Below are 14,036 nucleotides of genomic sequence, written 5' to 3' on the forward strand. Positions count from 1 at the left end.
CTTGATGCCATAGTGTTGCTATAATCTGGAATTGGTAGCAGAAGGCTTAAGGCAGATAGGTGCAAGACTAAGGTTCTTTTTTTAAACATTTTATTAGGGGCTCATACAACTCTTACCACCATACGGACTAAGGTTCTTTTAGATGAATTTCATTCTTCATTTCCTTTCTTTAATGTTTAAAATTTACTGTCTTTACTTTTTAAAATCATTTTATTGGGGCTTACACAACTCATCACAATCCATACATACATCAATTGAGTAAAGCACATTTGTACATCCGTTACCCTCATCATTCTCAAAATATTTGCTCTCCACTTAAGCCCCTGGCATCAGCTCCTATTTTTCCCTTCCCTCCCCACTCCCCCTTCCCTCATGAACCCTTGATAATTTATAATTTATTATTTTGTCATATCTTACACTGTCCGACATCTCCCTCACCCACTTTTCTGTTGTCCATCCCCCAGGGAGGAGGTTATATGTAGATCCCTGTAATCAGTTCCCCCTTTCCAGGCCACCCTCCCTCCTCCCTCCCAGTATCACCACTCTCACCACTGGTCCTGAGGGATCATCTGTCCTGGACTCCTGTGTTTCCAGTTCCTATCTGTACCAGTGTACATCTGATTTCCTTTCTATAGCTTTAGGAATGCCTTCCTTCCATTCGTATTGCCTGTAACAGGGAAGTAATTTGGGAGAGAAGATGGAGCCCTTCTTTGCAGATGCATAATCTTCATGTTTTAAAGCAGGGTTTCTCAAGTGAGATGAATGGAAATGGAATCGTGAGCATGTTCACACGTCTCAAAGAATGTGACCAGGGTCACAGAACAAGTTGTGCAGAAATTATTGAATGGGAACCTGAACTACTGTGTAAACATTTACCTAAAACACCAAATATTATTTAAAAATAAGCATACAAAAACCATGGTTTCTTAACCTATGCTCAATTGGCACTTACATATGACAAGTGGATGGCTTTAACAAATGGAAATTTATTTTCTCATAGTTTAGGAAGCTAGAAGTCCAAATTCAGCATACCAGCCTAGGGGAAGTCTTTCTCTGTCTCTTCTGGGGTAACGTCCTTGTTCCCTTTCACCATCTGTGGGCCCAGTGTCCCTTGAAGATCACTACGCGTTTGGGAACTACTCGTTCCCTGGATCTAGGAGGCTGTCAGCACAAGGCCTCTGAGTCCAGAAAGACGCGCTCCACTCCTGGCTCTTCTTTCTTGGTGGTAGACGGTCCCTCCATGCTAGCTTCTCGTTTTTCTCTTGTAAGATAAAAGTCGATGCAGATCATACCTCAAGGGACTGGCCCTTACTTCAGATCAGAGCTATGACCTGAGTAAGGGAGATGTATTCCACTCTAATCCCCGTAGACCTGATTGGCTGCTCACATCAGCTTATATAGGGGAGGGGTGATCCCATCATCACAAAACTACGTTGACACCTATTTTGAGCCATGTCAAGGTTAGATAACTGTTTGTCTCAGGGGGTCTGTCGTACTTGCTGTAGGGTATTTTGCAGCATCTTTGGCCTCTGTCCATAGGATGCCGGCAGCACCCCTCCCAGCTCAACACAGGTTTCCAGACATTGCCTCATGTCTCCTGGAGGGAGAGCGAGGAGCGCAAAAACCATCCCTAGCTGAGACCCACTGTTTTAAAGTGTGAAAACTCAAGTCTATTTCTTTTTTTTGAAGAATTGCATTTAGGAATTCAGGTTGTAGACTCATGCCTGGGTTCTAAGAAGATTCTCCCAGCCCAGTTGGATCAAATAGTGCTCATTTCGATCTTGTTTCTGTAACGCTCCCTGTGTTGCCTTTGAAAAGGCCATTAGTGACGGTCTAATTCAAGGCCATATTCTGGTCTTGGAAATTCAGTTCCCTTGAACTGTCTTAGAAGGATGAAGGAGAGGGTTGGGGTTTCTGAGGAAACCAACGCCTCCACGACCCCTCTGAAATTGGCAGCCCCCCACAACTTTTCTAGGGGCATGTCCCCAAGGACAATAAAGAGGAGAAAAACAGCCCATTCTGGCATGCTTTTCAGGATCTCTCACTCCAAACAAGAGAGTCTGAGAGGCCTGGTAAAAATAAATATGGCTTAACTCTCCTGGCACAAGAGCAGGTTCTGACAGCCAAGACGTAACTCACCCTAGGGGGTGACCCAGGCAGGAAATATGCACAAAGTTCACTTTGCCCATTGATATTCCCAGGACACACCACAGCCAGGGTGGCTCTGGGCACCAGCCCTGCGCTGAAGCACTAAGGAGGCCTGCGATGCTCATGGAACACACAGCCCCCGGAGGCTGACTCATTCAGCCAGGGACGGCCAACTGTCCTCTTCCTCCCCGAACCCAGAAAAACATCACAAATCATGACTTTTGGAAAGAAACCTGTCCTTTGCATACAGAGCGGAAACTGTTTATAAATTCTTAATCTCCTGTCGTTGAAAGTATGGTGACCGGCTGGTCCTGGAATTTTTTATTTTAATATTTGGGGGGGGGGGTTGGGGAGGGCAAATGGATTCATGACACCACATGTCCCTAATTCTCATTCGGAAAAAAAAAATGGCTTCCAGAATCACAAGGTAAGGCCTCTCTCAACAGGTTGAAGCAGCATATCGGTATATGAAAAACTGGAAACCATCGCAGTATGCATCCAAAGCATTGGGAGGAGTGGAGCATCAGCCTCTCCTTTTTACTTTTTTCCACCCAAAACCTTGGACTTTGGCGAAGGCTAAAGTGACCAGAAAGGTCTCCTTGTCTTTCTGAGCTGTATGATCATTTCCACCTGACCTGACTCCACTGCCGCCTTCAGTCAGCAGGAAGAACTACACACCCAGAAAATGCCGCCTATTAGTTACCATGGAGATGCTAGTTCAACCACATTGCATCTGGGTAAAAATTCCAGGCGAAACAGTACATAGGATCACTGACTAAGGAGTTAACACTTACGGTGTCTGCGTGTGTGTGTGTGTACGCGCGCGCGTGCACGTGCACAAAAGTATGGTTAATGTTAGCTTTGGTTAAAGATAGTAATTTGAAGGAACACAAGCAAGAATGGCATGTCAACCTCTCCATTAGAGAAATCGCCCAAGGTCCGCTTTGCAGGGATACCAAGTTACTTCGCCCTCGGCTGCCATGAGTCTTCTTGACTGTTTGCTAGTGGAGCCAAGTGGTTCCGGAAATCCGAAGATGATCCAAAGCTGGACATGCTGGCTTACCAACCTCGAGAGAAAGGCTGGACGTAGGTCCCTAGGGAGGTCAAGGATGTGGGCAGACAGAACACAACTCAGCCTAGGAAATGTTAGGTGGGAACAAAGCGAACCCATATTGTGAATACATATGAGGGGCCAGGAGTAGGCCTCAATGCCCAAAGGTAGTAAGATTTTCCAATTCTGCAGAGTGACCCAAACGTTGTTAAGCGTTGCTGGAGGACCCGACAGAGTGACTGCCGCGGGAACCTCTCCGAGGTCCGTGGGCGAGTGAGTAAGGACTCATTTCCTCAGCCTCTTCCTTTGGGGCCAAGATCAGATGGTCCAAGACGCTGACTTACAAAGACAGCGAAGAGGAACTGTCTGGGCCCATTCTGGACTGGAAGTCTGCGCGGCGTCCGAACCCAGACAGCAGCAACCTCAGGAAACGCGTGAAGGAGAAGAGGAAGGAGGTCGTGGAAATGCTGGGCCTGGGAACCGCGCTGCCCAGACAGCGAGAAAGGAGGGAGGGAGTAAAAGGCAATCTCAGACTCGCAGTGAGTGAGGGACCCCGAGGTCCCATGTTCAATCTTCCTAAAAGAGCGCGTGTTCTGGGGCTGCACTGCCGTCTGCATCGGGGCGCTGGTAGGGGGCTGGGGTCACGTCCGGGCGACGGGTCAGCCCGGGGTGCCCCTCCGTGGCGCAGAGTGGGATTGAGTGGCATCCCAGCGTTGTCGCCAGGATGGAAAAGAAGTTCGGGACATTGGAGGAGCAGTAGCGGGACACGGAGGGGGCTCTCCCGCGGGCCAGGAATGTGGGGGAGGCCTGCAGAGGAGCAGGGCCCGCGCTAGAGGCGCCGGCGGGTGGGGTCCCGGCCCGGGGGGCGGGGGCCCGGCGGGGAAGGGGCCGGGCCGGAGCTGGGGGCGGGGCCAGGCGCGGTGGCGGTGGCGGGGGCCAGGCGCTGGGGGCGGGGCGGCCGCGCCGGGACACCCCCTCCCGGTCCCCTGGCGGGGCGGCTTCGGCTCGGGCAGCCCAGAAGGCAGCGGCGGCCGGAGGGGACCTGCAGGCGCGCTCGTCGCCGTGGAGCTGGGACGCTTGCCCCCGGGGACCCTCGGCCGACCCGCTCCGGCGCGCAGCCCCGCAGGAGCCGGCGGGACCCCCGGCTGGCAGGCGCGCCAGCGGCGGCCGCGGCACCATGAGGCGGCCGTGGGGCGCGCTGCTGCTCGGCGCCCTGCTATGCGCACACGGTAAGCGGCGTCCCCGCGCCCGCGCTGGGCGGCCGGCCGGCCGGCGGGGAAAGTTTTCCTGGGGGTCCCGTGCTGTGGGGATTCACCTCTGGGGGTGTGGGGGGGACCTGCCGGGCGCGGGCTGCGGCTTGAGACCCCTCACCCCTACTTGGAGCCCCGAGATGGCGTGCCGGGGAGGGGACCCGCACCGTCCCCAGCTCTGGAGTCCGAGACCGGGTAGTGGCGGAGCCACCGTCCCCGACTTGGGTCTGGGCCGGACTCGGCGCTCGCGGGCGGGCTTCCTTGCCTTGCAGGGGTCGGGGCTGGGCTACGATCCGCGGCGCTCGCTCGCCTTTCCCTCTGTTCTTTTGGGGGGCCGGGGGCCGCTTCCCTTTGGGGTTACGCCTGGGTCTCGGCGCCCATGGTGCTGGCTAGCGTGTGCGAAGAAAGGGAGGCGGGGAGGGTGGTCGCTAAGCCCGTCCCAACCTTGCAGAGTCCTGCAGCCTTGGGGTGGGGGTGGGGGGGCGGTCTGAGTGCTGGAGCTGGGAGCATTCCTCGGCTCCGAGAACAATCCCTCGCGCCGAGGGTCTTTGGCCACCACTGGCTTGCAGCATCTTCCCCGCGTTGTGTTTTGGGTTCCCTCGCCTGGCTGCGGCCAATCAGCTTCCTGCCTCGGATCCTCCCCGGGGGAGGGGGTGGGGGACGAGGTCGGAAAAGGGGTAGAAGAGGGACTCGGGGAAGAAACTGCTGGAAGGCTCTCGCCGAGGCGACCTGGGGCGGGGGGAGCACCTCGGAAGGCCGGCGCGCGGGGGGCCTGGGCCCTCGCGGGAGCGGAAGGGCTGGCTAGAGCTGCCGCTTCATCTGCGTGCTCCTTAGGAATCACTTGTTGTGGGGGGAGGGTGTGTGTGTGTATGTGTGTGTGTGTGTTTAGGGCTCCAAGTGGAATCCGTTTCTCCGCAGCCGGGTAGGACGTGGGTGCACCCCGGGATTGTAAGCAGCTGCCTCGGGCGTGCGCCCACAGTCAGGAACTTTGATCCTGGAGCCCTACCCTGCTGCACCCACCGCTATTCTAAGTGGGAGGGAAGGGGGAGCCCCATCGGCCCGCTCTCCTCGCAGCCCGCAGCGTGGGGGGGCGGTGTCCGTCGACTCTGGCCTTGCACCCACTCTTTCTTTAGTGTGGAGGGACTCGTGTGGGAATCGTGCGGGTTTCGGGACCCGCCCGGCAGGGCGTGGAGGCCTGAGCACTTGTTTTACTGACTGGTTTACCTCTCAAATCCAAAAGCGACTTCTCGCGTCTGTTCTTTAAGCGCCTCGTGGGTTTTCCGTGGCTCTTTGCAACGCTGCTCTCGCGCAGCCCCGAGCCCTTTCTCCAGCCACCCGCCCGCCCGCCTTCCTCTCCGCGCCGCGCCGCGCTCTCTCCCCCGCCCCGGCGGGCGCTCTCCTGGAAGGTTATTTGTAGCCCCTGTGGCGTGTCGGGACAGCAGCCCTACTGGGGTAGGAATGTGGCTGCTCTTCCCACTACGAGGGCCCCTTAAAGGGACAGCTGTGCTTTTTGGGGGGCTCCCCCTTCGAGCTGCAGAAGGAGGGGATGAACCTTTCCTGTCCGCCACCTGGAGGAAGTTTTGAAAAAGATCAAGAGAAATGGAAAGGCACTAAGGGGGGAAAAAAAGTCTAAAACGGATACCAACAAAGCCAGAGATTAGATTGTCGCCTTTTGCCCTGGGGAAGGGGGCTTGCTGGAAGGTTCCTGGCTGACACTGGCCAACGAAGAAGTCAATCAAACTTTAAAGGTTCTGGTGTTGTTGGAGCTGCACACCACTCCTCCCACCACGTACAGACTGCGTGTGAGAAGCAGAGGTAGGGAGATTTGTGCCTAATCGAATGCTCCACAAAAAAAGATGGGAAGGTGCTTGGTAACTCTTCTCAAGGTTCCTCCCCAGCGTGGAAGAAAATAGACATTTTTAGGCACGGGGGTGCTCTCCGGGTCTACGCATCATGGAAACAGAGTGGAGAGTGGAGGGTAAAGGTGAACTCGCCTCTGACCTGGTATCTCCTCTTCATGGTTCCCTGATGATGAGCCAGAACCACTGCAGGTTCTGCAACCAGCAGCACTCCAATGACCCCCACCAGGACCCTTGACTGTACACTCAGGCCCCCCTCCCAGGAGAAGATGGCTGTTAGATCAGCAGGAAGTGAATTCAGGACACTGACACCTAAGGTGTTTATCTGGATACTGCTTGGCCATTGGGCTTTTTTAGAGCCTTTGGGTTTGAGCAAGAAGCCTTGGTGGAGCATTGGGCTACTTCAGCAGTTTGAACCCAGGAGATGGCTGGGGGGGGAGGGGGTTCAGCAATGGTAAAGATGTCCACCCTCAGAAACCCCAAGGGGTGGTTCTACTCTGCCCTTTGGGTCACCATCAATTGGAGTAAACTCCATGGTGATGAGTTTAGTTTGGTCTGGGTTTGACCTGAGCTGGCATGACACCCCCGACCTTACGGACGGTAGAGGGAAACTTGATTGTTTGTAGTAGCTGCTTGAAGACTGGAAACCCTGTCTTGTCTGGCAGGCCCCTTCCAGCGGAGCCGAAAGGTTCAGGAATTCTGAACCGTTTTCAGAAAGCCAAAATTCTGCCAGGAGTGCTTAGGTCGAGAGGATGGGTGTTTCTGAGGATGAAGGCAAAAGACTGGGGTTGACACTGGCTTCTTTTCCAGCTGGCTGTTGTCATGACTGTGGTTGCCATGGTGGACGTGGGTGACCTTGTCCCTGATCATATTGGACTTGGGGAAAATGCTTGGCTTGCCACTATCTTTGGATTTCCTCTTCTGCCCCCTGGTGAATATCAGATAACATCTTTGGGACTGGTACACGGTGTGAAGAATGACAGGTGCAGGCAAACCAAGTCTGGCCATGTCTGAGGCCAAGCCCTTTGGGTGTGGCCAACTTCTGGGTCAGCAGAGAACACAGGAGGTCACAGAGGAGAGGGTGTTCTACAGATCTTTGCTAACCCTTTCACTGAGCAGCTGCTAACCTTGAGCCCGAAGGAGGAGGAAAATGGGGGGAATTGACGGACTTGCTGCTCCTTTGTGGAAAAGACTGATACGAGAGACTTCCACAATAGAAGCAGAATTCCAGGGACTCATTTGATCAACTCTTGGCTGGAAAGTCCCCTGTGGCCTTGTCTTTGTGTATGACTGGGCACATCTCAAAACTATGAGATAATTCCATGTGCTTTCATCCAGGTCTGTCGGTTTGTACCAGCCACAGTCCCTCTGCATTCCGTGGTGTCTTTTAGGCATTCCTTTGGTCGCAGGCGCCTGGGTATGGGGCATCTGGACCCCAGGCTGTCAGGATTGCCATCTCATTTTCCGCAGCAGAGAACCTTCACCCCTTCTCAGCCTGGTCGGATTCCGTGTCCCAGTGAAGACACTGCTGCTTGCTTGCTTGGCAGAGCCAGAGTCGAGCCCTATAAATAGCTTGTTGAATGTCTGTGCTTGCCACTCTCCCTCCAGCTCCGAGCTGCCAGGCTCGGGTTCCCTCTCCCTAGTACACTCAGGAGCATTCCCCACACTGGGCAGGCACTTCACCCATACATTTGTTCATTCATTCAGCAAAGACACATTTATCAAGCTCCGCTCTAATCGCTTTGTACATAGCTCAGTGGTCCCACAGCACAGGCAGAGCTGAGTTTGAATCATGGCCTTGGCGTTGGCAGTTCCTGGTAAACCAGTGCAAAACACTTCAGTCTCCCTGAACTGCAGGATGCTGATCCTTAAACATGGGGGCACGTGTGCCCCTTATCACATAGGAATACTGTGAAGATGAAGTGAGATGGGCAATGAAATGCAACAAGAAAGGGCCAGTTGGCTCTGTTGTGACTCATGGCAACCCTGAGTGTTGTTAGAGTAGAAGTCCAGTCCACGGGCCTTCCAAGGCTGTGATCTTTTGGAAGCCGATGGCCAGACCTTTCGTCCAAGATGCCCCTGGGTGGATTTGAATGATCTGCTTTTCTGTTACTAGTTAGAGCCAACCGTTGGTACCATCCAGGGACCTAAATGAGATGATACCAAAAACAAACTCCTTTTCAAGGCCGTTTTGACTCACAGGGACCCTGTCTAGGGCTTCTGAGGCTTTGTCATTCTTTACTAGAGCAGACAGTCTCCTTTTTCTTCCAAGGGGCAGCTGGGGGGGTTTGAATCACAGGTCTGGCAGATAGCTCAAGTCACAACCCAACAGCACCATCAAAACCAAAAACCATACTCACGACCATCAGGTCACTTCTGACTCATGGGGACCCCCTAGGGCAGGGTAGAACTGCTGCTGTGGGTTTCGGATACTGTAACTCTTTGCAAGAGTAGAAAGCCTCATCTTTCCCCTGTGGTGTGGCTGATGGTTTCAAACTGCTCACCTTGTAGTCAGCAACCTGCCATTTCATTCACCGTCACCACCAGGGCTGCTTAAATGAGTTCAAATGATTCAGCACAGAGCTTGAGGATAACCGTTACCATCAGCCTCCACACGTTAGCTGCATAAATGGATCTCAGACATGGCTTTTGCCTTTGGAATGTGAGAGCCAGGTAAGCAACTCATTCTACTACAGTGTTGTGTGCTAAAAGAAAAAAAAAAGCATATGGAGGTTTGGCCCTTCATGCCTGTCAGCTAGTTCTTTGTTCTCTTCACAGGTTCAGGTCTTGGTCCTCATGTCCACACTGCCAGAAAAGAGTTTCATTGTGCTCTAACGGGAGTCTTGGAGAGTGTCCTCAAGGAGCTCTCATGGTGTCGTGGCTTAGACCTTGGGCTGCTGACCTCAAGATCAGCAGTTCGAACTCACCAGTTGCTTCAGGGGAGAAAGACAAAGCTTTCTACTCTCATAAAGATTTACAGTCTTGGAAACCCACGGGGTTGGGGGTGGGTGGCAGCTCTCTTTTGTCATATCCCTATCAGAACACGATGAGTCAGAACTATGAGTTTGGTGTTTGGAGGGGATGCACTCAGCGATCTCTCTCCAGGGAAGGAGCCCCCTTGGATGCAGCATGAGGAGCCAGTGGTCAAGGCTGCGGCCAGGCAACTGCTCACCCACAGATTCCTCTGACTCTGGATGAGTTCTTGTAGCTGAAATAGTGTAGAATGCCAAGCTCTCCCTCCCACTGGCCTGAGCTGGGAGTTGGGGAGTGGAGGGGGGTGCAGCTCATCAGGTAGTAATTGCCCCAATTTGGGGGCTGGGCTATGGTAGAGCCTCCTTCCATAGAGGACCACAGTCTTCCATGAGGAAGCTGTCTGTCCCTGTGCAGGGGTAACTGATGTGGATCTGGAGCCCCGCCTCAGCCCAGCCCCTCCACCCCAAAGTTTGACCCCTGTGGTCTCTTTGTTTCTTCCTTTTAAGTTGGTGTCAGTGATGAGATGGTTTTCTTTTTCTGTTCTTGTGTGTGTGTGTGTGTGTGTGTGTGTGTGTGTGTGTGTGTGTGTAGCAGAAAGTTGACGGCCTCAAGAACAGAGCCCAGTCGCTGGCTTCCCGTCCTTTAACTCCATTTTCTGTCCTTCTGCCTTTTTCATTTTTTGATTTAGCAAGAAGCAAACCTCCTCAGTGCCCTAGGCACCTCTTCCACCCATGCCTGCGATCGGGGCTGGGGGCGGGGGGGCTGGCTGCACGCAGGCATTCCCACCCCTGCTCACAAACCAGTGGGTTGACTCTGTGTTCCTCCTCATGGCCTGCATCCTGCTCCCCCACTCCCGTGTGTGATGGCACTCTCAAAGCTCCGGTTGGAGAGAGGAGGGGAGGGGCGCAGCTCCAGACCCAGCTGGGGGAAAAGCCGGCCTGGGACTCGCAGCAAGCCCTGACTTGGCCTTCAGGAGCTCCCCCCTCACCTCTGTGCAGAGCTGAGGATCAGAGCTGCGCGCAAAGCCGGAAACAAAAGACTGGGAGCTAGCCTCCCATCTGGCTGCGAGGCGGCGACACAAAGGTACTGCTACATAATTTATCACCGGAGGTTCGCCAGGGCCGGGAAACTCTGGGCCCTGGGCAACGGCCTTCTTGGGGGCAGAGGCCCCTCCCCTTGTCTGGTCGTTGGGGTTGCGCAGGTACAGAAACACCTGATTTAGCACCAGAAAAATCTAGAGTCTAAGTGCTCCCCAGCGAGCTCTCCAAGATCAGCAGCCCCACTTCCTGCCCTGCCTCGGGGAGGCGGGGCGGGGCAGGGGTGGGGAGCTGTGCCCCCATGGCCCCAGCCCTTGGTTACTTTCCTGCCACCACCTTTGGGGCCTGGGTGAAGGAAGAGGGAACTTAGCTGCCAGGTTACCCTAGTTAGAACTATAAGGCAAAGAGCACCTTTCTCTCTGTCCCTCTCCCCACCGTCCAGGCAGTTTAATAAAGCAGTTACACCACAGGCTCAAAGAGACAGTAAAAGTGGACGGCGCTAAAATGTCCGAGGAGAATGTCTGCTCTTCTGGAAACAATCCCCTGCGTGACCACGTTCGCACTCCTGACGGGGACCGTGGGCTGACCATAGGAATGTCCATGTGCTTTGGGGGGCATTTAACATTTTTTGAATGCTTTGCCCTGTGATCGTGCCTAGTGTGTGTTCGGCCAGAGGAAGAGATTGGTCCGAGGTTGTTTTTAGAGGGGAAACCGAGGCTCAAGGGTTGATAGGCTACAAGGCTAGAGAGTAGTCAGGAGTTGAACCCAGTGCCTAAGCCATGAATCCGCAACCTCTCAAACAGAATATTTTAAAGCTAAAACATAAGCTTCCCTAACGTATTTGACCTACCACCCCCATTACAGAAGCAAGAAAAACCCCAACTACTCAGCATCCCCCTGGCAGTTAAAAACGTTTGTGCTATAGCCCAGCATCCAGGATAGAGTGTAGGTATGTGCTCTTGCGCAGCCGTTACACATTGAGTGAGATTGGATGGTTTGCACCTCTCCCCCCACAATGGGTAGTATTGCCCACTTTGGAAAACACCCATCTAGATGGCCCCAGAAGTTTCAGGTCAGAAACGCCTGTATTCTATCTTTTTCTGTTTTCAGCTATCGTCTTGGGAATCCCAGTGCATCCGAAATTATTTTCCAGGTGCTTTTTGGTGGCAAAAGGCTTTAAAAAGGGTCCGAGAAAGGGAGGCGATGGGTGTCGCTCCCAGAAGCCACAGGTTATTGTGTGAGTGCTGGGTCTTGCAGTGTAGTGGGAGGAGGAAGCACAATGTTGAGCAACCCCTCAGAGCCTGGCCAGGTGCAAGCCGTGCTGGCGTGGTGGATCTGTTGCTGGAGCGCTCTCGGAGGTTCCGCAGAAGTTTGAGGGCCTGTACGGAGACATCCCAGGATCGTGGCCATGTGATGCTTTGCTGGGAAAAAGGACATACCCGGATGAGGACGAGTGTGTTTGTAAGAATAGTAACAAAGTTGCGGGCGGTGCGCTTCACATCGAAGCGTATGAGGGCATAGTGGGAGGTCTGGCAGCATTGTGGGTATGAACATTGCACTCACCACAAGGTCAGCAGTTCGAACCCACCGATCCTTTCCGGGGAGAAAAGTAAAGCTGTCTGTTCCCATAAAGATGTACAGCCTCAGGAACCCAGATGGGGCGACGCACTCCGTTCTCCAAGACCACGATGAGTCAAAGGTGACTTGATGGCAGCGGTGAGCTCTGTACTGTGATCATCTCTATTTTTAAAAGAGGCAGTGAGTCCATTTGTGGGTGGATACATGCTTTTAGTTTCTGAATTCTCTCTTCTGTACTGGAAGGGAAAGCAGACGCAGATCAAGGAACCATTTGCCTCAAACTCCTTCAGAGAAAGGAAAGAAAGACGGATTCTCACCGAGGTCTCTCGGCCACTTCGCCCTGTGGCTATACCTGTCAACGGGTGGACCGGTTAGTTCTACCATTGACAGGAGCCATGAGGAGGCCCCTGCTGCTTGGCATGCAGTAGGATTTATCACATCGCAACCGTCAGACAATTCTGCGTTGAGTTGTAATCGCTGGTATTCCTAGCAAGAGCTGCCGGAACCCTGGTGGCATAGGTTACCTGTTGGGCAGTTCAAAACCACCAGCTGCTTTGTAGGAGAAATTCGAGGCTTTCTACGCCCTACTTCTGTAAAGAGTGACCGTCTCCGAAACGCACAGGGGCCATCCCACCCCATCCTGTAGGGTCACTTTTAGATGAAATCGACTCCGGGGCAATGAGTTTTTGTTTGTTTGTTTGCTTGTTTCTTAGCATGCTCCAAGAGCCCTGATGCTACAGTAGCCAAAGCGCTCGTGGCCAACCCAAAGCCTGGCAATTTGAACTCAGGAGCCTCCTCACAGGAGAAAGATGTGGCAGTCTGCGTCTGTAAAAATCACCACCATGGAAACCGCCTAGGCCGTCCTTGACCTTTTGGGTCACTACGAGTTGGAATGGGCTCCTTGACAATAGACTTAGGGCTAATTGATGGCAAGTATTATGCTAAGTGCTTTTTAATGAATTAACAGATTTAATCCTTGTAACATCCACCGGAGGTAGAGGGTCTTTTTTAAAAAATCATTTTATTGGGGCCTCCTATAACTCTTACCACAATCCATCCATACATCCATTGTGTCAACCACACTTGTACATTTGTTGCCATCATCATTCTCAAAGCATTTGCTTTCTACTTGAGCCCTTGGTATCAGCTCATTTTTCCCCTCATGAACCCTTGATAATTTATAAATTATTATTATTGTGTCGTATCTTACACTGTCCGGCATCTCCCTTCACCAACTTTTCTGTTGTCCATACTCCAGGGAAGAGGTTATATGTAGATCCCTGTAATCGGTTCCCCCTTTCTATTCCACCTTCCCTCCACCCTCCAGGTATCGCCACTCTTAACACTGGTCCTGAAGGGATCATCTGCCCTGGATTCTCTGTTTCCAGTTCCTATATGTACCAGTGTACATCCTTTGGTCTAGCCGGATTTGTAAGATAGATTGGGATCATGATAGTGGGTGGGAGGAAGCATTTAGGAACTAGAGGAAAGTTGTGTGTTTCATCGTTGCTACACTGCACCCTGGCTGGTTCATCTCCTCCCCTCGGCCCTTCTGTAAGAGGATATCCAGTTGCCTACGGGTGGGCTGTGGGTCCCAATCTGCACTCCTCCTCATTTACAATGATATAATTTTTTGTTCTTTGATGCCTGATACCTGATCCCTTCAACACCTCGTGATCACACAGGCTGATGTGCTTCTTCCACATGGGCTTTGTTGCTTCTGAGCTAAATGGCTGCTTGTTGACCTTCAAGTCTTTAAGACCCTAGACACCATATCTTTTGATAGCCGGGCTCCATCAGCTTTCTTCACCACATTTGCTTATGCACCCATTTGTCTTCAGCGATCGTGTCTGGAAGGTGAGCATCATGGAATGCCAGTTTAATAGAACAAAGTGTTCTTGCATTGAGGGAGTACTTGAATGGAGGCCCAATGTCCTTCTGCTACCTTAATACTAAACCTATAAATATATGCACATAAATTTATTTTCCCATCATATATAAATATATTTACATATGTACATGCCTGTATTTAGACCTCTATAAATGCCCTTTGCCTCCTAGTTCTTTCCTCTATTTCCTTTTGCTTTCCTCTTGTCCCCCTATCATGCTCAGTCTTCATTTGGGTTTCAGTAATTCCTCT

At 52.6% G+C, this 14,036-nt stretch overlaps 1 protein-coding gene across 1 annotated transcript in view; it reads left to right on the top strand.

Annotated features, from left to right (window-relative positions):
- The first annotated feature begins 4,376 nt into the window (after nt 1–4,376).
- The window catches only part of LRP4 (LDL receptor related protein 4), a 58,966-nt gene continuing 49,306 nt past the window's right edge, over nt 4,377–14,036 (top strand). The window contains exon 1 of the mRNA XM_075547683.1: nt 4,377–4,428. Coding sequence (XP_075403798.1) covers nt 4,377–4,428 — 52 coding nt within the window. The remainder of the gene's footprint in view (nt 4,429–14,036) is intronic.

The sequence above is a fragment of the Tenrec ecaudatus genome, chromosome 4 (assembly GCF_050624435.1).
Source record: "Tenrec ecaudatus isolate mTenEca1 chromosome 4, mTenEca1.hap1, whole genome shotgun sequence".
NCBI classification, from domain to species: Eukaryota; Metazoa; Chordata; class Mammalia; order Afrosoricida; family Tenrecidae; genus Tenrec; species Tenrec ecaudatus.